Genomic DNA, 24,716 nt, shown 5'->3' on the forward strand with positions numbered 1-24,716 from the left:
TCGTCAGTTTTTGCATCTTCCTGTACACCGACTGCACCAGCTGAATCGGCAAAAAAATTAGCAGCAGTCATGTTGTGGCTTTCAGAACCACTTGCTTTACTTGGTGTCGACCTACAAGAAGTGCCGGGGCGTTGGCTATTAGAAGAGACAGATGATGTCTGGACTCCCTTCCCCTTCACCCGTTATGGGCATCGCTGAAGCACATAGATTTGGAGTTTACCGAATCGGCTGCCAGCAGTCTGAGTAAAAAAGCAACCCCATATGCTCGTCGCAAGTTAGTGGGAGAAATCTTTGTTCGTCACTGTTGAAATATTTCAACATCGGGATCGCTCCAGGGAAAGGTGTTATGGAGCTCAACTCGAAAATGTTTGAAATTCATGATGGTTTCTACACTAGTTTCCATTCTAATCGACAGCTGGAAAGCCAGCTGGATCAATCCTAGTTCATTCAAACAAAGGCTGCAGTTAGGCCAGGGACAATTCAGCAAAATTCGAAAGATTCAAGCTATCAGAAGTTAAATACGGCCTATAATATGAGTTAGAACGTCAATTCAAGGGGAAACGATGCTGACCCAGGTGTAATCCATGAATTATTTGCGGCGGATTTGACCCAATCCTCTCCACAGTCGAGGGCCTTCGGCGCGTCCACACCAACATCGCTTCGTAATCCCACGGACAAGGAGGTGGGTTAGATCTGGCGGAGACGCGGCGTTGCCGACGAACAGAATAGGGGCATAGGGTGGAGGGAATGACGGCAACAGACGTGGCACGGCACCGGCGGAGGTGGCGGGCGGTGCGGTGCGGTACGTACAATCTCGATCTGTTTCAGGTTTAGACAAGCCCGATACGTTTCTCCTAGCGGTCCCACCAGTCAACAAGCAACGGTCAATGCACAGTCAGCCGGGTGCGGGCCACACTCAGCAGAGTTTACGGTCAAGACGGCAAACATCCGCTACGAGCATTTGTGAGAGTTTCAGCTAAGAAAATGGAAAAAAAAAATGAGCAAAAGTTTTGACCGTGGGAAATAGTGAGCACAACTAAGAAACCAGGGGCACAGAATTAAATATCCCAAAATTGAAAAAGGATAAAATTTGCATAGCATCTATTCACCACCCCTCTAGTCGCGCCTAATACCCGTTCACCGGTGGAGAAGGGCGCAAAGGATTTAGCAGTGGCAGAGCGGCGTGCAAAAGTAAGTGGTGCCTCGTGCGTCAAATATCCAACATGTTGGGCCGCAATTTTCCGCGCGCTTCAAACTTTTTACCGCGCTCTCTATTATGTAGCGTCTGTTAGAGCACTTATTTTGGATACCGCCCACAAAGAAAGTCAGTTTTACAGCGGGCATGATTTTGTCGCGTCTATTGCAGATGCTCTAAGGACGTAGAATTTACATCCGCATAGTTGACAACATGTTAAAGCTACTCGCGTGCCTCAACTGCACAATCGTCTTTTGGGGAACGGGCTCCATGGTGCTCGTTTTTCCAAAATAAAAATAGCACTTCAAAATTTAAAAAGTCTAAAAGAAAATCTTAAATAAAGACAATGAAGGTTTTTGACCTGAGCTTGAGAAATCACTAACCCTTCCTTACGTCTGCAAACCTATAAGATGGTTTTATTAAAAAAGAAGTAAAAGGAGACATCGTCGTTGCATCGATTGATGCATGCGATCTTTTATTTTCTTGTTAAGAGTATCTCGGCCTTAGTCTTACGAAAGAAGTTGAAGGTATTATTGAAAAGTATGAGGCACGCTTGTAGCCAAATGTTATACCTAGAAAAAATATGAAGATTTCTTTGATACTTTCTTACATGTGGCTAGATTGACTACTTTTCGAGCACTATTGTAATTGATGCTCTCATATTCTCCGCCATTAAATAGATGTTAAGACGATTTTCTTAAATGAAAAGTTGGAGGATGAACAGCTAAATAATTTTGTAGCAAATGGTCAAAAAAATGTGTAATTTTTTAAAGTCTTTATATGGTCTACAACAAGCTCGTAAAAAGCGACACGAGAAGTTTAAACAGTGAAATGCTACAAGTTATAGTTATTACCGGATTTTGGTCCTAGAGGGGAGAAGAATGCCGGTCGGATTCAAGTACTCTTATTTTAATGGATCATGTCACATACCTGCCTATGTAGCTCAGGTTTTGTTGTAAACGAAACTTGTATGTTTGAAGGAGACGTCCAAACATCCCTTCGCTCAAGTATTGCACTTTATTTTTTTAATAGGTCATCCTATTACTAGACTAAGCAAATAAATGTACTTCTTTTAAAAAGGAGGACGAGAGTCCGGTCTCTACAATGAAGTCTACAATGAAGAGATGAATACAACTAGTACTATCAATTTATTTAATAAAAATCAGGAAAAAAATCATACATCAAAATACTTAAGGCATCCATGCAACATTTACAAACCCAACAATGCGGAAGATCATACCATCAGGGTTTTATTTCCTGGACTCACAACAACGCCCCACCAGCTATATCCGGGAGCATCATTGAGTCACCCTATAACGAGTAGGGATCATACACCCGGTCTAGCAAACGCTCATCGTGCACCACATTTACACACTCCAACAGCCGCCACCATCATCATACCGTCGATCCATCTTCAGAGCGGAGATCCGTACAACTCTCGTCTGCCCTGCCGTCAACCCCACAAAAGAAACCACGCAACTCCTCCTCACCCTCCTAGCCAACGCCCACTTCAAGACGATACTGTCAGGATGGAGAATAACGTTGAACGTCGTCATTTTCATCATCTGATCTAGGCCGGAGATCTAGATCTGGGATTTCCCCAGAAGGAGCCCAAGCAAGAGAGGCTAGAACTACAAGAACTATACCCTCAATGAAGTAATATTCGATCTTAAATTGACATAGAATAGTGGTCTGAAATCACCTGCTCGGATATCGAGTATTACATTTAAAGGAAACCTCTCCGCGGTCATTTGAAGACATTTTGGTCTTCATACGAGGCATGTTTTAGGAATTTAGCCACCACCCAGATGCAAGGTAACGACATACTTCATGTCTTCATTGCGACGCACAAATTGTAGAATCGTCTACCAGTTACTCCAAGATCACATTCATCTCTACATATCCTCAATCTCGACAAACAGGTAGACACACCCTTAAACCCAAATTTGCATGTCATCATGTCACTATCGCCGTTCCACGCCCACGCGTCGTGAAAGATGGCGACCAGTGAAGGCAGAAAGGTTAGTTAAAAGAGTCAAAACCGAATCAACAGTGGTTAACTGAGACGCTTTGTTAAGAAAAGTGAATTCCAGCAAGGATGGTTAACTGAGACCCAGTCCTCTTCCCCCACCCCATCTTGCAGCAGCGCCCCTTGCGACCCACCACAGCCGGGGAAATTTCTCCACGCTGAAGCGCCCTGGGCTGATCACCATGACAACACTACGCCTCTTATATAACAGCCCGCACCGCAGACATTCACCATACAGGCGTTCTCACTCCATCATTCGAGCTCGACGACCGACATCAGCTTCGAGACGGCGACGGGCGAGCTTGTACTAAGTCCGCCAGCCATGGCCGAGCTACCTCCGGGGTACCGCTTCTACCCTACGGAGGAGGAGCTGGTGCGCTTCTACCTCCGGCACAAGCTCGACGGCAGCCGCCGCGATGACATCGAGCGTGTCATCCCCGTCGCCGACGTCTGCTCCGTCGACCCCTGGCAGCTCCCAGGCACGTACATACAGCTTATACAGACCAGCATATGTTTACAAGTGCCGTCGAATGCATTGTGATTGACCGTGAATGAATTGGTTTGCGTACGTGCAGAGGCGCACCCAGCCGCGTTCGGCGGGGATGGGGAGCCGTGGTTCTACTTCTGCGCGCGGCAGGACCGGGAGGCGCGTGGAGGGCGGCCTAGCCGCACGACGCCGTCGGGGTACTGGAAGGCAGCGGGCACGCCGGGCCTGGTCTACTCGGCCGACGGCCGCCCCGTTGGGACCAAGAAGACCATGGTGTTCTACTGCGGCCGCGCGCCGGCGGGGGCCAAGACCGATTGGAAGATGAACGAGTACAGGGCTTTCGACGACGACGATGCCGATGTCGTCGCTCCGGCACCAAACCCTTTTCTCCAGGTAACTAGCAGCGCCCAGTTTGGCTGATGATACTTTACCACATAATAAGAATCCAAACTTAAGCACAGCTTGCCATTTCATATATGCATACGTGCTGCAAATTGGCTGCGGTGCTATACAAATACAAGCCGTGTATAGTCACATGAGAAGGGTAAATGATCTGAACATGTATGCATTGTTTGTGCTTGTTTACAGGCCCGGAGCGAGTTCAGCTTGTGTCGGTTGTACACGAGATTAGACAACTTGCGGCAGTTCGACCGGCGGCCGTGCACTGCCGCCCGATGCAGCGCCTTTCAGGACCTGGCATCGTCGTCCGCCGCGGCTGCTTTGGCGAATGAGGACGACGAAGCCGGAAGGGGTCAGAAGAGGAAAAGGCATGCAGCGACCGACGGCACATCGTCAAGCGATGACGCCGACCGCCCCATGCAGCATCAGCATCAGCACCAGCAGCATCAGGAGCAGGAAGACGCCGACGAGGAGCTCCTCGGCGACATGGCCGACTGGGCAGAGTTCTTGGACTGGATCTGATACATGCTTGGATGCGAAGTTCTTAATGAAGCACAAAATTTCATTCATTAAAATTCTTTCAGAAAAATACTACTAATACGCAATTTTCTGCACTACTGAAGATTTAGATAAGCTAATTAATTCTTGTATTCTTTTGAAACCACTGGAGTATTTTGCTTTCATTGGAACAGCAATGACATTGATCATGTACCTCTTCCCCTGTGGAACAATGCAAATCGCTATCATCATCAAAGAAAAACTTGCAAGTCAACGTGTGTTCTTTCCATGCGTCCAAAGATAAATGATTCCTTTCCAGTGCTGCAGCGACCGCGACATCTGCTGCTACGTGGCGTAGGAGGAGCAAACATATATACTGACTACATTACATGTACATGACGAGATCACGGGGCCTCGATCATCAGATTGACTATCCGTTGATCTTTGCTTCCTTGCCGATAGAGCACAAACACATTTTCCCTTCTTCCAATTTCCGAACGAGTGGCATTTGCTGTCCGTTGTGGTTGGAGGTGTCATGTCTGTATGAAATTCTCGCATGCAGACTTCTGGAGATCTAGAACGAATTGCACAAACCACCTAATTTTGACACATTGTTTTTCAAGTAACTATGACTTTACGATTGTTTTTGTAAAAGCACAACTTCTGATGCAAACCGCTGCGTGGTACCTAAATATCTCGATTAGCTAGTTTAACGGTCTACCTGTGACAATAGGGACCTGCAAATAAGTGTTTGTGTGGCGCTTACTTGGCGATTGTGGCCATGTGAGCGGGATCTCCAACAACATCCAACAATCAGAGGCATTTAGGGGCAAAACAAGTATAGCAAAGCCTCGATCATCACCGGCCATTCGCCATTGGTTTGGGGCGCTCACGCTGTCACGCATGCCTAGGCCCCCCCCCCTAATTCCAAATTATTTATCCAAAAGCGAGTACTTGCCTTCTGGAGAAAGAAGTGCATAACATACAAAGTAGTGAAGGCCATACCATTTGTTGGGATTTGATATGATCTTCATAATTCTCATCGCTAAAAATACATGAAATGGAGAACAAAAGTTAACAAGCTAGCATTTTGTAGTAGTATTAGTAGGAGGAAGGGTTAAGTATTTTCCCGGTGCAAGAAATCCTATATTCGAGAAACTGTCATCGGAAAGTTACAACATGTGTCATTGTTTAATGAATTACAAGTTGGAGAGAAAGGCACCGAGTGCTATCAAGGACCGGACCAATACATGATGTACCCAGGTTTGGCCCCTCACTCTGGAGGTAAAGACCTACCTCCCACTTCTTCTATTATTGATTGCATAGGTAACAATTTATCTCGCTCTTACGCTAGGATTAGCTCTAAGGTGACTTGATCGATCTCACACTACTAGGAAAAGCCTTATTGTCGGCGCACCAAAAAAGCTACTGCCGGCGCACCAGAGCCCGTCGGTGGGAACATGCCGGTGGTAATGAGTTACCGTCAGTGCACCAGCTGGTGCGCCAGCAGTAACACGAATTTTCCCCGGCGCACCAGGCCTAGTGCGCCGGCGGTATGGTTTTTCAAAATTCAAAAAAAGGCCGATCCAGATCTAGATCTAGCTCGGGTTCATCTATCTCGGGTTCCTCGAAAATAGTGGCCGTGCACCGCCTTGTTGTCGTTGTCACGCCGGTGTAGGAGTAGGAGGCGGAGGAGGAGGAGGACGCGGATGAGGATGAGGCTGGAGGTGGTGGTTTAGGAGGAGGTGGTGGTTTAGGAGGAGGAGGAGGAGGAGGAGGAGGAGGAGAAGGAGGAGGAGGAGGAGGCCGGCCAAAGGTGGTGGTTTCGGAGGAGGAGGAGGAGGAGGAGGAGGAGAAGAAGGCCGGAGGAGGAAGTGGAGGAGGAGGAGTAGGAGGAGAAGGAGAATGCTGAAGGTGGAGGCTCGAGGTGGAGGAGGTCACCAGTGGAGGAGGAGGTCACCGGAGTAGGAGGAGGTCACCGGAGTAGGGGGAGGAGGAGGAGGAGGAGGAGGAGGCCATCGGTGAGGATTGCAAGGAGAAGAGGAGGAGGGAAAGAGGGGAATGAGGAGAAGTGAGGAAGGAGAAGAGGGAGGAGGGCTGGCTTGAATATATAGTATAGGTTACCGCTGGTGCACCTAATACGGTTGTGCGCCGGTGGTAATTTTTTTTACCAAAATCTAAAAGATCAAAAAGTCCTATTTCTGTTTTGTATTTGAGGAATCCATTTTTTTCTCCAAATGACCATAGGTGGTTGAATTCGGATAGAAAATTTCGCGTAGATAGATTTTGATATAAAAAAGTTTTTCATCGGAGGTCGTATGCAACCAGAAATTCCGGTTTACCAAACATGACGCTATTTTGCATAATATATCGAAATTCATGTTTTTAAATTTTCGTTAAAACTGGATGGCATAATACATGGGTATCTCAAAGGATTTAATTTTTAAAAATTTCTATCATTTTTTTTTCAAAACTACAAAAGGCATTCCGGGGGGTGGGTGGAGAGAAAATATTGTTGGAGATATGCCCAAATGGCAATAATAAAAGTGTTTATTGTTATATCTGAGTGTTCATGATAAATGTTTACATCTCATGCTATAATTGTATTAACCGGAAACATTAATACTTGTGTGTTGTAAACATAAAGGAGTCCCTAGTAAGCCTCTTGTTAAACTAGCTTGTTGATTAATAGATGATCATGGTTTCCTGATCATGAACATTGGATGTTATTAATAACAAGATCATATCATTAGGTGAATGATGTGATGGACATACATCCATAGTAAGCGTAGCATATGATCAAGTCATTTAGTTCTTTGTGCTTCAAGCTTTAATATGCATAGTAACTTAATCCTTCGACCATGAGATCTTGTTAATCACCTACACCGGATGGATGCTTTGATGACACCAAACACTACTGCGTAAATGGGTTGTTATAAAGGTGACATTAAGTGTTCGAAAAGTATAGGGTTGAGGCACTTGTATCAATAGTGAGATTTGTCCATCCTAATGACGGATAGATATACTATGGGCCCTCTCGGTGGAATGATATCTAATTAGCTTGCAAGCATGTGGCTGGTTCACAAGTGATATCATATCACGGTACGAGTAAAGAGTACTTATCAGTAACGAGGTTGAACTAGGTATGGAGATACCGACGATCAAACTTCGGATAAGTAAAATATCGCGAGACAAAGGGAATTGTTATTTTGTGTGAATGGTTCTTTCGATCACGAAGTCATCGTTGAATATGTGGGAGCTATTATGGATCTCCAGGTCCCGCTATTAGTTATTGATCGGAGAGGAGTCTCGATCATGTCCGCATAGTTCTCGAACCGTAGGGTGACACACTTAAGGTTTGATGTTGTTTTAAATAGATATGGAATATGGAATGGAGTTCGAATGTTCTTCTGAGTCTCGGATGGGATCCAGGACATCACGAGGAGTTCCGGAATGGTCCGGAGAATAAGATTCATATATAGGAAGTCACTTTCCAAGTTTGGAAATGATCCGGTGCATTTATGGAAGGCACTAGAATGTTCTAGAACCTTCCGGAAGAAATCACCATGGAAGGTGGAGTCCCAGATGGACTCCACCAACCCTAGCCAGCCAACCAAAGGGGAAGGTGGAGTCCATGGTGGACTCCACCACCATGGACAGCCATAGGGGAAGGAAAGGGAGGAGTCCCACTTCCCCTAGGTTTCACCCATATGGAAGATTTTGAGTTGGACTCTTATTCGGATTTTGGGTAAACCCTTGGGGGTTCCACCTATATAAAGAGAGGGAGAGGGAGAGGGCTAGCTACCACTTGAGCCACACCACCCAAGGGCACCCAAGGTCGGCGCCCCAAGTGCCCCCTCTCCCCAAACCCTAGCCACCACCTCCTCCTGTTACTCCCGCGGTGCTTAGGCGAAGCCCTGCCGGAGATCTCCACCACCACCGCTACCACACCGTCGTGCTGTCGGGATTTCGAGGAGGATGTACTACATCCGCTGCCCGCTGGAACGGGGAGAAGGACGTCGTCATCAACACTAAACGTGTGACTGAGTACGAAGGTGCTGCCCGACTCTGGCACCGTCAAGATCTTCTACGCGATTTTGCAAGCGGCAAGTGATCGACTACATCAACCACGAGATCTAATCTCGTTAATGCTTAGCGATCTTCAAGGGTATGATGATCTTCACCTCGCTGCTACCATCTACTAGATTACATCTTGGCTTGTTATTCATTCTTGCGGTAGGAAATTTTTTGTTTTCTATGCTACGAATCCCTACAAATATGTGCTCCACTTACCCCCGGCGCACCTCTATGGTGATGCGCCGGTGGTACATTGTTTACCACCGGCGCACCACCACAGAGGCGCGCCGGGGGTAAGGGGCCATCACCGGCGTGGTCGGAACATGGTGCGCCGCTAGTATTTACCACCGGTGCGGTCAAAACATGGTGCGCCGGCAGTAGCGCATGCAGCTATAGGCTTTAACTAGTAGTGTCGATTTCTCCCTCTATACAGCTTGTCTTATGCCGCCTCATAAAGGGGGCAACATAGGACTTATAAGACATACCCTGAGTCGGTGCGGGTCTAGGAGTCCATGCACGAGTAAACCTATTGATATTTGTCTTCTATGGCATGCCTTGTGCGGTGCCTTTGACCCTTGGTCGTGAACTCCCCCAAGACCGACATACTCGCGTGCCGACCGAAGGCTCCTTGTGTGAGCCTCCCCCAAGACCGGCATACTCGCGTGCCGACCGAAGGCTCCTTGTGTGAGCCTCCCCCAAGACCGACATACTCGAGTAACCCTCTTGTCGTCTTGGTCGTCTACGTCCTAGGGAGTACCCGTTTTGTTTTTCCACATGAAGAACCCTAGATGTGGTAAAGAATCGTCAACAAGAGTGTTGTAGATTCTTATCCAAGGCTTGTATCATTTGATGATGCTTGTGAATCGGCGGAAACACATGTAAAGTTTATGTCTATAAGCATGGGTTTTTTTATTGGAATTCAGTTAATCAGGTTTGAAACAAGGGATATATATATAGAGAGAGAGTTGTTTCATCTTTGTTTTAGAGAAATATGAAAATTAATAGAAAGTAAAAAATGCAATTTTTTTCTATTCTAATAAATATCCTTATTTATTTAATAGGGATTTCTATTTTCGTGCCCTCAGTTCCTTAGTTGTGCTCAGTTTTCCCCAGCTCCTTAGTTTTTCCTCAGTTTTCCCCAAGTCCTTGTTTGAAACCCGCAGAAGCAACTCCGGCGGCAGGAATCCGTTAAGTTGACCGTTCCGTGCTGACGAGTGGGGTCGTGTTGTTTGTGGGGTCGCGTCGTGTGGGGCTAGTAGGAAGGAACTGCGTGGGACAGGACGAGACCATGTTTGTGTGGCCGTAGCGTGTGGGGCCGTAGCGTGTGGAGCCGTGTGGGTCCGGGACGTGGGCACGAGTGGTTTCTGTCTCTTTCGCCCAGATTAGCAGTTTTCAATGTACTTTTTTCCTCTCTCTCGCTCGATCTCATTCCTATTTGATAGACCAAATTGGTAGCAAATCTAGAGCAGCTTCTCCTTCTGTTTTTTAATGCCATTCATTTCTTTATGCCTTCATTTTTACCCAATCAGGTAGGAAATCTAGGGCACAAATCCAGAGAAAATATAGGATAAGCTTGCATAGAGCAGCCAACATAGCATAGATATATTCACGACAGATCCAACAGTAGTACCGATAGAACCCTACAACATAAGCTACATTTTACATGAATTTAAGCTGCTCTACAGATAGAGCAGTCACATACAGAGAGTGCAGTAGGCATGTTCAACGCCTCCAGGTTGCGCCTGTGACTCGTCTGGAGGTTGCGCAGGTGAATCCCAAGTGCTTTGTGTTTGGCCATGAACGCATGCACGTTCACCGTCGTTCCAACTCTAGCGCCGCATCTGCCAATGGATTCAGCATGGTTCACCAGGCAGTTGAAGTCGGTGGCGCGGAGCTTCCTGTTGCAGAAGGGGCACTTGTAAATGCCTTGAGCAAAGGGGCCATCGTAATGGCCGGACTGCAGCCTCCTGAGGACGTGACGAGTCTTGGTGTGGAAGGACTCGTCGTCGCTGTCGACGTCGCTGCTCTGCACCTGTCACGTAGCACCAAAGATCGTGCAAAAAACATGGAGTCAGTTGCAACGATGATGGAACAGAGAGTGAACAAAGATCATGCATGATAATATGGGCTCGAAAAAAAGAGGTAGCCTCAGTTACATTGGACACACTTATATCCAGGATTTGAGTCAGTAAACCAAAGATCATGCACAACAAATTTGAACACACCAATTGTTTACTGACCAAACCCTGAATCAATTTGTGCCCAAATATTCATCATCATCGGCACAAATCTTAAACAAAAGCAAATCACAAGCACTAATAACGCAAGATCTAACACAAAAGGATTGAACTAGGAACAGACGCACCCTAATAACGCTAGATCTAACACAAATGGATTGAACTAGGAACAGACGAACCCTAATAACGCTAGATCTAACACAAAAGGATTGAAATGGGATAAGAACAAGGTAGCAAAGGGTTACCTCCGGCTCGTCGTTGACGATGCTGGTGTCGTAGGGGTTCCTCCTGAAGGAGATATGCCCTAGAGGCAATAATAAAGTGGTTATTATTTATATCTTTATGTTTATGATAAATGTTTATATGTCATGCTATAATTGTATTAACCGAAACATTAGTACATGTGTGATATGTAGACAAACAAAGAAGTCCCTAGTATGCCTCTTAACTAGCTTGTTGATTAATGGATGATTAGTTTCATAATCATGAACATTGGATGTTATTAATAACAAGGTTATATCATTGTATGAATGATGTAATGGACACACCCAATTAAGCGTAGCATAAGATCTCGTCATTAAGTTATTTGCTATAAGCTTTCGATACATAGTTACCTAGTCCTTATGACCATGAGATCATGTAAATCACTTATACCGGAAAGGTACTTTGATTACACCAAACGCCACTGCGTAAATGGGTGGTTATAAAGGTGGGATTAAGTATCCGGAAAGTATGAGTTGAGGCATATGGATCAACAGTGGGATTTGTCCATCTCGATGACGGATAGATATACTCTGGGCCCTCTCGGTGGAATGTCGTCTAATGTCTTGCAAGCATATGAATGAGTTCATAGAAGACCACATACCACGGTACGAGTAAAGAGTACTTGTCAGGAGACGAGGTTGAACAAGGTATAGAGTGATACCGAAGATCAAACCTCGGACAAGTAAAATATCGCGTGACAAAGGGAATTGGTATTGTATGTGAATGGTTCATTCGATCACTAAAGTCATCGTTGAATATGTGGGAGCCATTATGGATCTCCAGATCCCGCTATTGGTTATTGGTTGGAGTGAGTACTCAACCATGTCTGCATAGTTCACGAACGTAGGGTGACACACTTAAAGTTGGATGTTGAAATGGTAGAACTTGAATATGGAATGGAGTTCGAATATTTGTTCGGAGTCCCGGATGAGATCCCGGACATCACGAGGAGTTCCGGAATGGTCCGGAGAATAAGATTCATATATAGGATGTCATTTTATGTGAATTAAAATGATGCGGAAGGTTCTATGGAAGGTTCTAGAAGGTTCTAGAAAAGTCCGAAAGAAACCACCAAGGAAGGTGGAGTCCCGGTGGGACTCCACCTCCATGGCCGGCCAACCCTAGTGGGGGAGGAGTCCCAAGTGGACTCCCCCTTAGGGGGCCGGCCACCCCCCCATATGGAAGGGGGAAATCCCACCCCAAGTGGGATTCCCACCCTAGGTAGGTTTCCTTTTCATATGGAAGGTTTTGGTTTCGGGTCTTATTCGAAGACTTGGAGTCCAATACTTGGGGTTCCACCTATATAATGAGGGGCCAAGGGAGGGGGCCGGCCACCCCAAAAGACCACAAGCTGGCCGCCCCATTGAAGTGGCCGGCCACCCCCTCCCAAACCCTAGCCGCCCCCTTCTCCTCCATATCTCCCGCGTAGCTTTAGAGAAGCTCCGCCGGAGTTCTCCACCGCCACCGACACCACGCCGTCGTGCTGTCGGATTCAAGAGGAGCTACTACTTCCGCTGCCCGCTGGAACGGGAGGTGGACGTCGTCTTCATCAACAACCGAACGTGTGACCGAGTACGGAGGTGCTGCCCGTTCGTGGCACCGAAAGCGATCGTGATCAAGATCTTCTACGCGCTTTTGCAAGTGGCAAGTGAACGTCTACTGCAGCAACAAGAGCCTCATCTTGTAGGCTTTGGAATCTCTTCAAGGGTGAGACTCGATACCCCCTCGTTGCTACCGTCTTCTAGATTGCATCTTGGCTTGGATTGCGTGTTCGCGGTAGGAAATTTTTTGTTTTCTATGCAACGTTATCCTACATCTCCGGCGCGACGTACGGCACTGGTTCGTACGGGTCCCAAGCGACGGGGGCCTGGACGGGGGCCTGGACGGTGGCGGCGGCCGATGCGCCGGCGGCTGATGCGCCGACTGCTACGTTGGAAGCAGCGACAGGGGCCTGGACGGGGGCATCGGCCGATGCGCCGGCGGCTGATGCGCCGACAATGGGCATCTCATTCTTCTCCATCGCCGGCGGTTTTCTTCGGGGTTTTTTCTTCGGTTGTGGAGAAGATGATGGGACAGGAGAGGCGGATGCAGTGAGAACGTGCATCGAGGGAGAGGAAAAGGGCTCTATAAAGACGAAGGTGGCGTGTACCGCAACACGCGTCCGCTATGCACGGCTGCAGCGTGCACCGCGACACGAGTCTAACCCTGGGACGTTTGGTGTACTCAGTTATAACCTCGGGCCTTATACAGAAATTTTATCTGTACTCAGTTTTCCCCTCGAATACTTAGACTGGCAAGTGCAATATACTCAGTTTTACCCTCAAGTAGCTAGTCAACAGAGAGTCAACAAATGAGATTAACATATCTAATTGAGGCATTTCATGCGCAAAAAAATTCAAAAAAAATAAAAACATAGTGGCACCTACTCATGGAGTCTTCCTACGCAACCTGCCACCAAGAAAACCTTAACAAACATATATAAATCAAGTTTTACCACAAATTGCCACTTCTCAGAATCACTAGTGTAGCTATGAAGATGCATGGTTTTCCACTCAAACCCCTTTGCAAAACATCTTCCCCAAAAACATAGTTTGTCTAAATGATGCCATAATTGTCACACTCATGTATATTTGAATTGCAAATAATTTGATGTAGCCCAATATGAATTATATTGTACAAAACATGCATTTTTCATTTTGTAATTCTTTTTGTTTGAATCCCTTAGTCTATTTACTATTTATGTGCCCTTGGATTGTTAGTACCACTCAGTTTTACCCTCAAGTTCTCTCACAAATGCTCTCAGAAGCCCAAACTTATCCTGATTGGTTGAGCCGTTGTCACACGGATCGACTCCACGAACCGTTGATCAACTGATCTAACGGGCAGTATACCCCTCCCGGCTCTTCGTGGCCACCCCTCTCTCTCTCTCTTCGTGGCCACCCCTCTCTCTCTGTCGGTGGATGCATTATTGTCACCCCTCTAACAATTATCAACTATCTTTCGCTTTCCTTTTTCTTTTAGGGGATATAGTTTTGGCATATAGTTTTAGTAATTTGAAACGGCCCAAAAGTGGTATAATTTTGGTATAAACATGAGGCATACATATTTGCGGATTTCGGTGAATGCATTATTATCACCCCCCTAACAATTATCAACTATCTTTCGCTTTCCTTTTTCTTTTAGGGGATATAGTTTTGGCATATAGTTTCGGTAATTTGAAACGGCCCAAAAGTGGTATAATTTCGGTATAAACATGAGGCATACATATTTGCGGATTTTGGTGAATGCATTATTTTCACCCCTCCAACAATTATCAACTATCTTTCACTTTCCTTTTTCTTTTAGGGGATATAGTTTTGGCATATAGTTTCGGTAATTTGAAACGGCCCAAAAGTGGTATAATTTCGGTATAAACATGAGGCATACATATTTGCGGATTTCGGTGAATGCATTATTGTCACCCCTCTAACAATTATCAACTATCTTTCGCTTCCCTTTTTCTTTTAGGGGATATAGTTTTGGCATATAGTTTCGGTAATTTGAAACGGCACACACTAATATAGTTCGGTGAGCAATGATAAGAATCCCTTGTATAAACATGAGGCATACATAAAGCATTCCAATATAGTTGGTAATTTCGGTGAATGCACACACTAACCATGAAAACAACTACAAGTACATGTAACTGAATAATGAATTTGTAACAAGGTATCCCTTGTAACAACTTCTAGCGCCTGGTGAGCAATGATAAGAATCCGATCGCAATTATACAACAGAAAAAACAACCAGCTATCAGATTAGCTTGCTTCTTCAACTCGATCAGCTGCCTTAACTGCTTGTTCATTTTATTCAGTTCTCCCTTCACTTCCACCAGTCCTACATTGGGAGCATTAGGCATAATCGGAACGGCTCCTCTCTCCGCCGCATTCTCTCTGACAAGAAGTCCCCCTCCCAAATTGCGCTCTCCAATAGCGCCAATTGATTCCTGCAATTGAAGCCTCTGAACGTACACATCGATCCACTCGAAATGCCTGCATTTCTTCAGGATCTGAAAACAACAACGGGAACCCTAAATCCCAAATTCGAGGGAATAGCAAGAAAATCGAGAGAAAACAGAGAAATTGGAGCGAGATCTAACCTTATCCCCCTCTCTATATGGCAAGCTCTCGCATGTAAGGAACTCACGTCCACGGTTGCCGTTCTCGTCTGTCTTACAGATCGACCGCTTCAGAGGCTCCTGGCGTGGGCAGTCAGGGCATCTTGTCAAAGGCACGGGTCCATACTGCGGCCATGAAGAACGGGAGGTCGAAGAGAAACTAGACATCACCTGCCTGCCGGAGAAGGGCTGCCGCTGGCGGAGAAGAAGAACAATGGGGCGCGGGGAAAGAAAGGGGAAGCAATGGCACGGGCACGGGCGCGGGGCTGGCTCGGGATCCCATTTTGCAACGGTCACCTGGGTAAGCTGTGGGTCCGGCGCACTTAACGTGGACAAGTTGTGGGTCCCACGATGATCTGGATAAGTGAAGATGTGTCCACTACGGGGCACCAACAGCGGCCCCACTTGTCAGCACCAACCAACGTCAACTAAACGGGATTCCTTCCGTCCGAGCTCCTTCTGCGGGTTTCAGACAAGGTCTTGGGGAAAACTGAGGAAAAACTAAGGGGCTGGGGAAAACTGAGCACAACTAAGGAGCCAGGGGCACGAAAATAGAAATCCCTATGTAATAACTAGGTAACGAAGTTATTTGTTAACTTTTTCGAGGGAAGCAGCAAGACTCTTCTGTGGAGCTTTATTAATATTAAAACACATTTAATTTAACCAATTAAAAAAGTTTCGAGAAAAAAAAAACGTAAAGGGGGGAAAACTGGTCAGGTGTTTTGTTATTGTCTTGAGAGGCGCATGGTGCCTGGGCCTGTTCAGTTGGACTGTCGGCTTCTGGGCCAGAATGCAGGTGCGTGCATACTCGTAATTAATGACCATACCAATCGCCCTAAAAATACACGGGCAGGTCTTCTCAAATCCCTTCCAAAGTAGTACTACCATTTTTTCACTTAACACGATGATGATTCACGTCAATTGCTGAAATACTAAATCCCTCCCCTCAGCCACAGGGGAAAAAAGTGTAGCGTGCCTAACGAAGGCACACCCGAAGCACTCAGGGTGATAAGTAAGAGGAAAAGTGCAGCAGCCCAACTCTGTAGCGTACGTACGTACCTGCGTCGCAGCTTCCAGTCAGATGCCGGGAGTGGCCAGCGCCCGCCGGACTTCTCAACACCAGTCACTCACGCACGTACGCTACCTCCATAGCCAAGGTATCAGATTCCTATCGACGATGATGATCTGATGGTGGCCGGCCGTGGAACCTGCATGCATTTCCACAACCGAACCTTCTTCCTCTCTTCTTCGCCTGGATCGATCGACCCGTCCATTTTTATTACCTGACTGTCGACGCAGAAGCATTCGGACCAGTGGAAAGCCCCAGCTCCATTGCTCCTCAGGTCAGGATTCCCAGCTGATATCCAGCTGGTATTCTTTTCAGATCTGAAAACGCTGGGGAAGATACAGAACCTGGCCCTGTCACCGGAAAGGACCGCTCGCATGCTGAAAATATCTGGTCTTCGCTTGGCGCGCGCGCGCGCATGTGGCCGAATCGGGACGAAGCGTTTCGGATCGGCCGTAAAGGGCAAAGCCGCATGCGATTGATGGATCGATCGATGGGCCTACCACCCTAGCTAGGGAATCCGGTACCCCGTTCGCCTTCGACTGGAGATCTGGCCTTCTTTTCGATCAGCAAATCCCTTCTGGGGCCTGCAGTGTGCCGTGGCTGGGTCATCAATGGCGGCGCGTGCGAATATAAACGTTATACATGGACGGATCTAGAGTGTTATAAATTTTTGTCCCTTTGTATTAGTAAGCTAAAAACAGTCATTTGCCCCAACTTAGCGTGAGATTTTTCCCTCGTTAGCACATTTTCGCCCCCTCTTGATTTTGATCCTGGGTCCGCCCATGACGTTATACCAATCTGAGCATGTGCGCAAACAGCAATGTCCTATCCCAAAGAAATCGCAGCTTGATCGGCATTTAGGGGCAAAACCAGTATAGCAAAGCCTCGATCATCGATCACCGGCCATTCGCCATTGATTTGGGGCGCTCACGCATGCCTAGGCCCCAAACTGTCCAAGAGGATAAGGTAATCTAGTGCGAGGCATCACGCGTGTACACGAACGCGATCATGTGCGGCGAATCCAGAGCTAAAGCTCCTTTCTTTTCTTCTTTGCTGAAATAAAAAAGGTGTTTCCCGCACGGGAGGAGACCGAATTGGCGGAAGTGGTCTTGCTTTCTTGGGTCCTAGCAGTGACGTGCTGCTAGAATAGTTTAGTGGGCCGCGATCTTATCCACGAAGGGCGATGGCCCGCAAGGCCCACGGCCGCCGATGGGATCCGACGGGAATTGTTCGATTGGTAGGGTACGCTGCTGGCGTCAGCGGAATCCAGACGTGGGCGGCAGCGCTTTCTTTTTCACCCACGCGCACGTGCGCCATTGCTATGGGAAAAGCATCAACCACCGCCTGTGATTAGCTGCTCAGGGCATCTCCAGCGTCCCTCAACGCATTTTAATGTCCACGAGCGTCCGTTTGCGTCGTGCCGCGGATTCTAAAATGACCGTTTTTGTCCGCGCGTCAGTATGCGTCTGGGGGCTGCTCCAGCGGGACGAGGCATTTATTTTTTTTTCTTGTTTTTTTTTCCTCTTCTCCATTTAAACATAGTTCCAAGTATTACATATTGAAATATGATTTTACACAAACTAACACATAGTTTGGAACATGGTTTACACAAACTAACACATAGTTTGAACCATGGTTGACACAAATATAATATTTTTTTTAAAAAGAAACCAGTTGTGTTGATTTCCGTATGTTCGCTGCCAAAAAAGAACATTCGAGGGCACACTCAATCACCCAAACTGGAAAATGCAGCGGGAGGAGACAGTGCCTTGTTGGTTCTACCGAGAAAGAACAGACAGAGACCTCCACCACTGGCTTCGTCTGGCCCGTAGCCAGATTCGTTGCAAAGAAAGAACATTCTAAGTTCTAACTATCGGTGTCCGAGCCGGATTCGCCAGCATGGTAGTGCCTGCGGCAAGCTGTGTCGTCCAACACCTTGACGATCATCTCGCCGCCCCCCTCGTAGAGGAAGGTGAGCTGGCAGCCGGGCTCGAGCGCGAGGTCACGGGCGAACTTGTCCCACCCCGTGTGCAGGTACATCTTGCCCTGCCCGTCGAACAGGACCTCCACGATCCAGCGGCAGAAGTTGCAGCTGGACTCCCGTAGCTGCAAATGCGTCGGCTCGACGCCATCGACGAACTCGGTGAACTTGTCCGGGAGCCGCTTGATTCCGAGTGGGTCATCGTCGATGTGGAGGAGGAACTCGAAGCAGCGCTCCTCCTGCGAGGACAAGGAGGGCGCAGGCGACGGCGAGCGTGGGGCCGTAGCTGCTCCACCACGGGCGGCCCCTACCCCGGCCACGGGGGTGCCCAGGGCCGCGGCCTCGACCACCTCGCCGGCCACCATGACCGGCCATAGACTTCCTCGTGGGCCTGGCTACGTCGTAGGAACACCTAGGCGGCGCTACGGTCGAGCTTTGTGGCGGCTAGGGTTTCTTCGGAGGAGTGGATAAGGAAGAAGAACGTGCGCCCCCTTTATATAGGCCGGAGGCATACGGTGGCCGCGGGACGCGTGGCGTCGCCATTAACGTGGTTGGCGGAGGTGGGCTGCGGCCGCTCTGCAGCCGAGGCATCGCCATTAACGTGGCGCAGGCTGCCGAAGCGACGCAGCGGCGCAGTCGCTGACGCGTTTGAGAAGACGCATCGACGCAAAGTCGCTCCTAGGCGGGCTCGACGGAACGTTCGCCAGACGCGAGCGGACACTTTCCGCGTCCGCGGAGACGCATCCGAGGCGCATATTTGGGCCAGGTTTGCGTCTCCGCGGACGGCCCAGTCACTTTGCGTCGCCCCGCTGGAGGTGGTGCCAAACGAATTTCCGATCACGGCGGACGTAAACGGTCACATCGCGCCGCTGGAGATGCCCTCATATCAATATCATTACGTGTGATGCCTTCGCTTCAAACAGAAATTGAGCACGAGGGTACGTGCAACATTGTTTACCCTATCCTTAGAGATCTGGATCCTCTGCTTAGATTGGTGTGCGTGCACACACTCTAAAGTCTAAAGTGCATCAGCCACAATTGGCTTGTCCATTAAACAGTTCTTTTGTCTAAGTATCAAGTTGTAGCAAAATGCTCACCTCATGTGTTTGCTCCACATGACCGCAGCAAGAGGGAGCCCGTGCAGCGTCCCTGGGCTTGGTGGTGGTGGTGGTCTTCTCCACCGTTAGAGGTGGTTGGCATGAGGTTGGGTTGTTCGATCACGAGATCCCTCATCCAGTCAAACTTGCGAGTTAGAAAGATACAGTTGCCGCTGAAAACCGAGCTGAATTCGACCTTGGTGAGAGATAGCGGCGTTATGCGACGTTACCTTGATGAAGGCATCTTCATGCAACGATTGTTGACCCATTCATGCTGCTCCAGGAGAAACCATGTGATATGGTCTTCTAGATCGGACGATGGAGGCACTGTGTTGTCATTTCTCTCTTTGGGGCATCGTTTATGATGCAGCGCTAGATGACAGAGGCTAGAGAATGTCTGGTTAACATCTGCTACATATCCTGAGTAATGCATGTTCGGCAGGTGCTACATATGTTGCGTGAATAGTGAGAACCAACTTGATGTTGCATATCTAGGAGGGTGGTTGTATCTTCAAGACTCCAACCCACAAGAGTTGGGATTCCAATTTAACACTTATATGAGAATGATCTAAAATTTACTTTTAGAAGAACTGTGTCTTCATCTTTGTTTGATAGGTGGCTTGAATTAGTTGATCTTATTCAAACAACTCGGCTAACGGAGTGTGAGGATAAGCCGTTGTGGCTTTTTCACCCTTCTGGTGAGTATTCAGTGAAGTCTTTCTACGGTGTTGTTGATGATGGTGGGGTTATCCCTGTCCATACACCGGCTGTTTGGAAGTTGCAAATCCCGCCAAGAATTCATGTTTTCTGGTGGCTTTTATCAAACAACAAGCTCCTTACAAGAGATAACCTGAGTAAACATAGGAAGGTGGATGATAAGTCTTGTTTGTTTTGTAACGAACATGAAATTGTTCATCACCTCTTTTTTGACTGCGTAGTTGCTAAAGTTATTTGGGGGTGTATCTCTGATGTGTTTAATAAAGATATTGGTACTGCTTTTCAGTCAGTTGCTAGATGGTGGATTAGTGAAAATAAAAATTCGGTTCTAAATATATTCTCATCTGCGGTGTTGTGGACCTTGTGGTCGACCCGCAATGATCTTAGTTTTCAGGACAAAAGTTGGCCAGGTGTCAAAGAAATTCTGCGGCGTCTATGTTCTGTAACCAGAAGCTAGCGACCTTTGTGTCTGGACAAAAATTCAGTCCTGATGGATTCCAATCTGATGTTGCTGGATCATCGCCGGGGGGAGCTGTTGCGAATAGCCTGGACATGAGCAACCTGCTGTTGAGCGCTGTTGGAAAATCTGATGGCTCGGCAGCTGACCTTCTTCTTCGATGGCGTCAAGAAACTGCCTGTGAGATGATGTTGGAAAATATTCGTCTTCGTTGATCCATATTCGCAGGTCGTTCTCCTGTTGCTATTGCTTTTCTTTTTTAGGCTAGACTATCCTTGTTTTGAACCTAGTCTGGGTCGTAAGTCTGATATTGGACGAGTACATGGAACCAAGGGGCTTTGCCCCTTTTTGTCTAATTTTTTTCTTATCTTGTAAATTTAGTGGAAGGCGATGCTTTCGTGAATGGCGAGACATCTATGATGATTGACCCAACCGACTGCTAATGAGGAATATGGTGTGCGTGCATTCGAGTGTTTTATACATACGCATCTACGCTTGTACTCTGTGTAAAAAAAAGGGAGCGTCTAGAAAACAATCGACTGAGACTTAATAAGTCTAAGTCGCTGAGGTCAACACTTTATTCAGCAATGTAGATTGTTTGCTTAGCCGCTGAAATTAGTAGCCGCGCCAGCCTATGTCCGACCAGAAATACTTATGTGTTACTCTGACATCTACGCAACGTGTGATTCTTTCGATCACCTCGGTCAGTGTATAAGAGAAAAAATAATACTTTGTACTTGCATATTTCATTAGAAAAAAATATTGCAACCATGAATGATACTAAGAAAATCTGAGTTGCAACCAAGGTGCAACTGGAAAATGCTCAGTTGCAATCTACATGTAACTGAAAATATCAGTTGCAACCTACGTGTAACTGAAAAAAATCTCAATTACAACCCACATGTAACTAGAAAATTTTCCGTTACACCCCACATGCACTCGGGAAAATCTCAGTTGCAACCTATGTGCAACTGAAAATCTCAGTTACAACTCACATGCGACTGCGATTTTGTCAGTTGCAACCCACATGCAACTGAAAAATCTCAGTTGCAACTTACATGTAACCGCGAAAATCTTAGTTGCAACCAATGTATAACTTGCTAGGCTAGCACAAATAAAACGCAATGTAACGGCCACAATATTTTTCAACAGTTGCAACCTCTGTGTGGTGTTTTTCTTTTTTGCAAAGGACAACAACTGAGCACACAAAAAACAAAAATCCAAAAAAGTGACACATGCTACAAAGGCCAAGAGGCAAAGGAAGCAGCCCAGCAACAGCTCATTAAAAAGCACGAACTATTAGCGTGAAGGATGCATGCTCGTGAAACAACAGTAGCTAGATTTCACGAATCTAAATCCAATTAATATAATGATTAATTAGGTGACTGAAACATATTAAAAATCAGGCGCCTGATTTCTAGCAAAACCGTAAAAAAAAGCATCAAACTCGTTTATAGCCATGTCACCTGGTTTGTGCTGTGCACATGGTCGGATTCCATCCAGGCATGTTTTACCGTATCTTCTACTGTGTGTCCGAACCAAAGCAGCTCGATCGGCTTCTCCTTTCAGTGTCAGCGGATACGATGCGGTCCGTCAGCAAAGCGGTACGGGCGGGGCGGCGGATCAGGAATCCCAAGGCGGATAATAAAGCAAACAAAGCGGACTCGGAACGAATCCGAATCGCCCGTTAATCAGCTCCCCAGCCCTATCATTTTCGCACTGTTCGTTTGGCTGCCGCGGGTGCTTGTCTCGTGCCGCGTCAGAGGACGGCGCCACGCGATCGAATCCGAAAGGTTCGCATCACCTGGCGCCTACTAGACCCGCACCGCGACAAGGACGTTCTGCTCTCGTTCTCATCCATCGAATCATGCATCGTCGCCGACATCGCGGTGGCTGGTGAACTTTGCTTGGACTGCCGCATCTGCACTGCAGAGATAGAGTATCGTTCACAGTGTTCTAAGCCGTGGCAAACTATGGAATATATATATATGCACGGCGCACGTGTCGGGAGCGAAAGGTTAAAGTTGTGTAGAGCATAGTAGAAGTGATGTTAATTCTGAACGGATAAAGCTTGCACATTGCCACCATCCTAATAATATAGTGCAATAGAGGCATATGATGCCAATTCTGTTAGGCGGTGTTTGGTTGCACGGAATTGAGGCTCGGAATTGGGATTGAGGTCCAAGAAAGCCAATTTCATTGTTTGGTTGCGTTTGGAATTGGGCCGTGGAATTCGAAGGCCAATTATGAGGTATAGCCTCACGAGTGTAATTTTCCATCCCGCCAATTCAGAGGTCTGGACCTCTGAATTGGCTCGGAAACGAGCAAAGCGGAACCAGCCCTCAACCTCGCGCACAGGTCACGCTCCTCACGCGCGATGGTCACCCGCCGCCGCCTGCCTCCAAGCCTCGCCGCCGCCGCCACCCCATCCCTGGCCTCGGGCCGCCGCTGCCTGCCTGCAGGGCCCCTCCCGCCTGCCTCCAGGCCTTTCCGGCGCCGGGCCACCCGCCGTCGGTGAGTAGGGCATGATCTGCCTTTTTTCGTTTTCTAATTTTGTTCAAAGTCAAAAAAAAATTACTCCCATTCCACACATGTGACATCCAAACAGGATTTGGTATTCCATTGAAACCAAAATTTTATAGCTGGATACCACGCGCATCCAAACACTCTTTGTGGTATTCCATTGCCAAAATTTTATAGTTGGATACCACACGCATCCAAACACTCTTTGTGGTATTCCATTGAATTGGTTGATTTGGTTTTCCATTGCCAATTCAATACGGAGGTCAATTATGTCCAACCAAACAAGGCATAATTAATTCTGATGGCGTGTGGCTCAACGCCAAATCAAAATCGAAAAGCTCTCTCTTCGATTAGTACCTTGCTAGCCACATGAAAGATGTAGAATGAGCGCGACGCGAGGATCTTCTGCAATAAACATGCGCCATTAGGAGTGATTTTATATAAAGTTAGGAGGGAGGTCTGGTTGTGGGTTTTGGCGGGTGCGGAGTATTTGTATGAAATAACATCAGGAGAGTAATCCCACGTGATGAGCATATTTACTTTCTTGTAAAACTTCTAGTGTACCCTTTTTGCAATTCCAATGTTCATTTGTTGAGATCGCGGCGCCTACCTAGTGTAGCCTTTTGTTTTGTGAGAGTTAGACACGTTTTTAGGGTTTTCCCGCCTTTCGCCGGTGGCGCCACTGATCTGCCTCGCCTCCTTTGGCCTAAGGACCATGGAGGCGCGGTGGCTTCGTTTTTTTTTCCTTAGTGTTTAGGGTTTGTGTTCCACACAGGAAGAAGTGGCGACAGCGACTGCCTGAAGAGGGAATAAAGTTCTTCCCATCTAGCCACTGTTTCGGTGACGCGTCTATCGTTGTTGGAGAGCGTGTGGAGGTCCGTCTCCGGAAGATCCCGCTGGATTTGGTATATGTTCTTTCTAATATACACTTCTCTTCATCAGCATGGATGTTGCTCTGGTGTGTCGGCCCTTTGAGGTCTTATATTAGCACGATGACTTCTCATTTGTCTACTATATCAATATTTACTACGATAAGTTTTGCCCGATTTAAACGTGGGAGTGACGCTATCGAGGATTATGAATGGATTTGTGGACTTTTCGCAAAAAAGAAACTCTTACCCCGTTTTAAAAAAGGCATCATGTTGTAGCCGTGCCTATGGCTATGGACTATGGTATGTGTGTGCTCACGTCAGGCTAATCTTCAGTTCGTTGCTCCTTCTGAACCCTTCGTGTGCTACGTATAGCTAGAACTACAAGATCAAGGGACCCATGGTCCAAGACTCCAAGTGCGTTGTGCTCCAAAGATCCACCGTCCCGGGTGACGCCAATGTCTCTCCAGTGGGTGCGTTTCTCCTCTCAAATCCTTGGCAAAGTGGCAATCATGCATCGTCATCCACAACAAGCACCACACCTACCTATAACCATGCCCGAGCACAGCTAAAATTACATTATCCGGTGCCTCCAAAACTTTTACAGCAGAAACTCACGTCCTCCTGGACAGCGACAATGTGATTAACCCTCTAATACCTG

General features: G+C 47.3%; 1 protein-coding gene across 1 annotated transcript; it reads left to right on the top strand.

Moving 5' to 3' along the window:
* Positions 1 to 3,401: 3,401 nt before the first annotated feature.
* Positions 3,402 to 4,869, top strand: LOC127316719 (NAC domain-containing protein 90). Its single transcript, XM_051347213.2, has 3 exons — positions 3,402 to 3,703; positions 3,800 to 4,104; positions 4,300 to 4,869. The coding sequence occupies exons 1-3, from the start codon at positions 3,547 to 3,549 to the stop codon at positions 4,630 to 4,632; spliced, it is 795 nt and encodes a 264-aa protein (XP_051203173.1). The 5' UTR covers positions 3,402 to 3,546; the 3' UTR covers positions 4,633 to 4,869.
* The last annotated feature ends 19,847 nt before the right edge of the window (positions 4,870 to 24,716 follow it).

This window comes from Lolium perenne, chromosome 1 (assembly GCF_019359855.2).
Source record: "Lolium perenne isolate Kyuss_39 chromosome 1, Kyuss_2.0, whole genome shotgun sequence".
Lineage (NCBI taxonomy): Eukaryota > Viridiplantae > Streptophyta > Magnoliopsida > Poales > Poaceae > Lolium > Lolium perenne.

Coding starts and splice junctions, on each gene's coding strand:
- LOC127316719 (XM_051347213.2), top strand. CDS start 3,547: ATGGCCGAGCTACCTCCGGGGTACCGCTTCTACCCTACGGAGGAGGAG. Junction 3,704..3,799: donor CGACCCCTGGCAGCTCCCAG/GCACGTACATAC, acceptor GCGTACGTGCAG/AGGCGCACCCAGCCGCGTTC. Junction 4,105..4,299: donor CACCAAACCCTTTTCTCCAG/GTAACTAGCAGC, acceptor GCTTGTTTACAG/GCCCGGAGCGAGTTCAGCTT.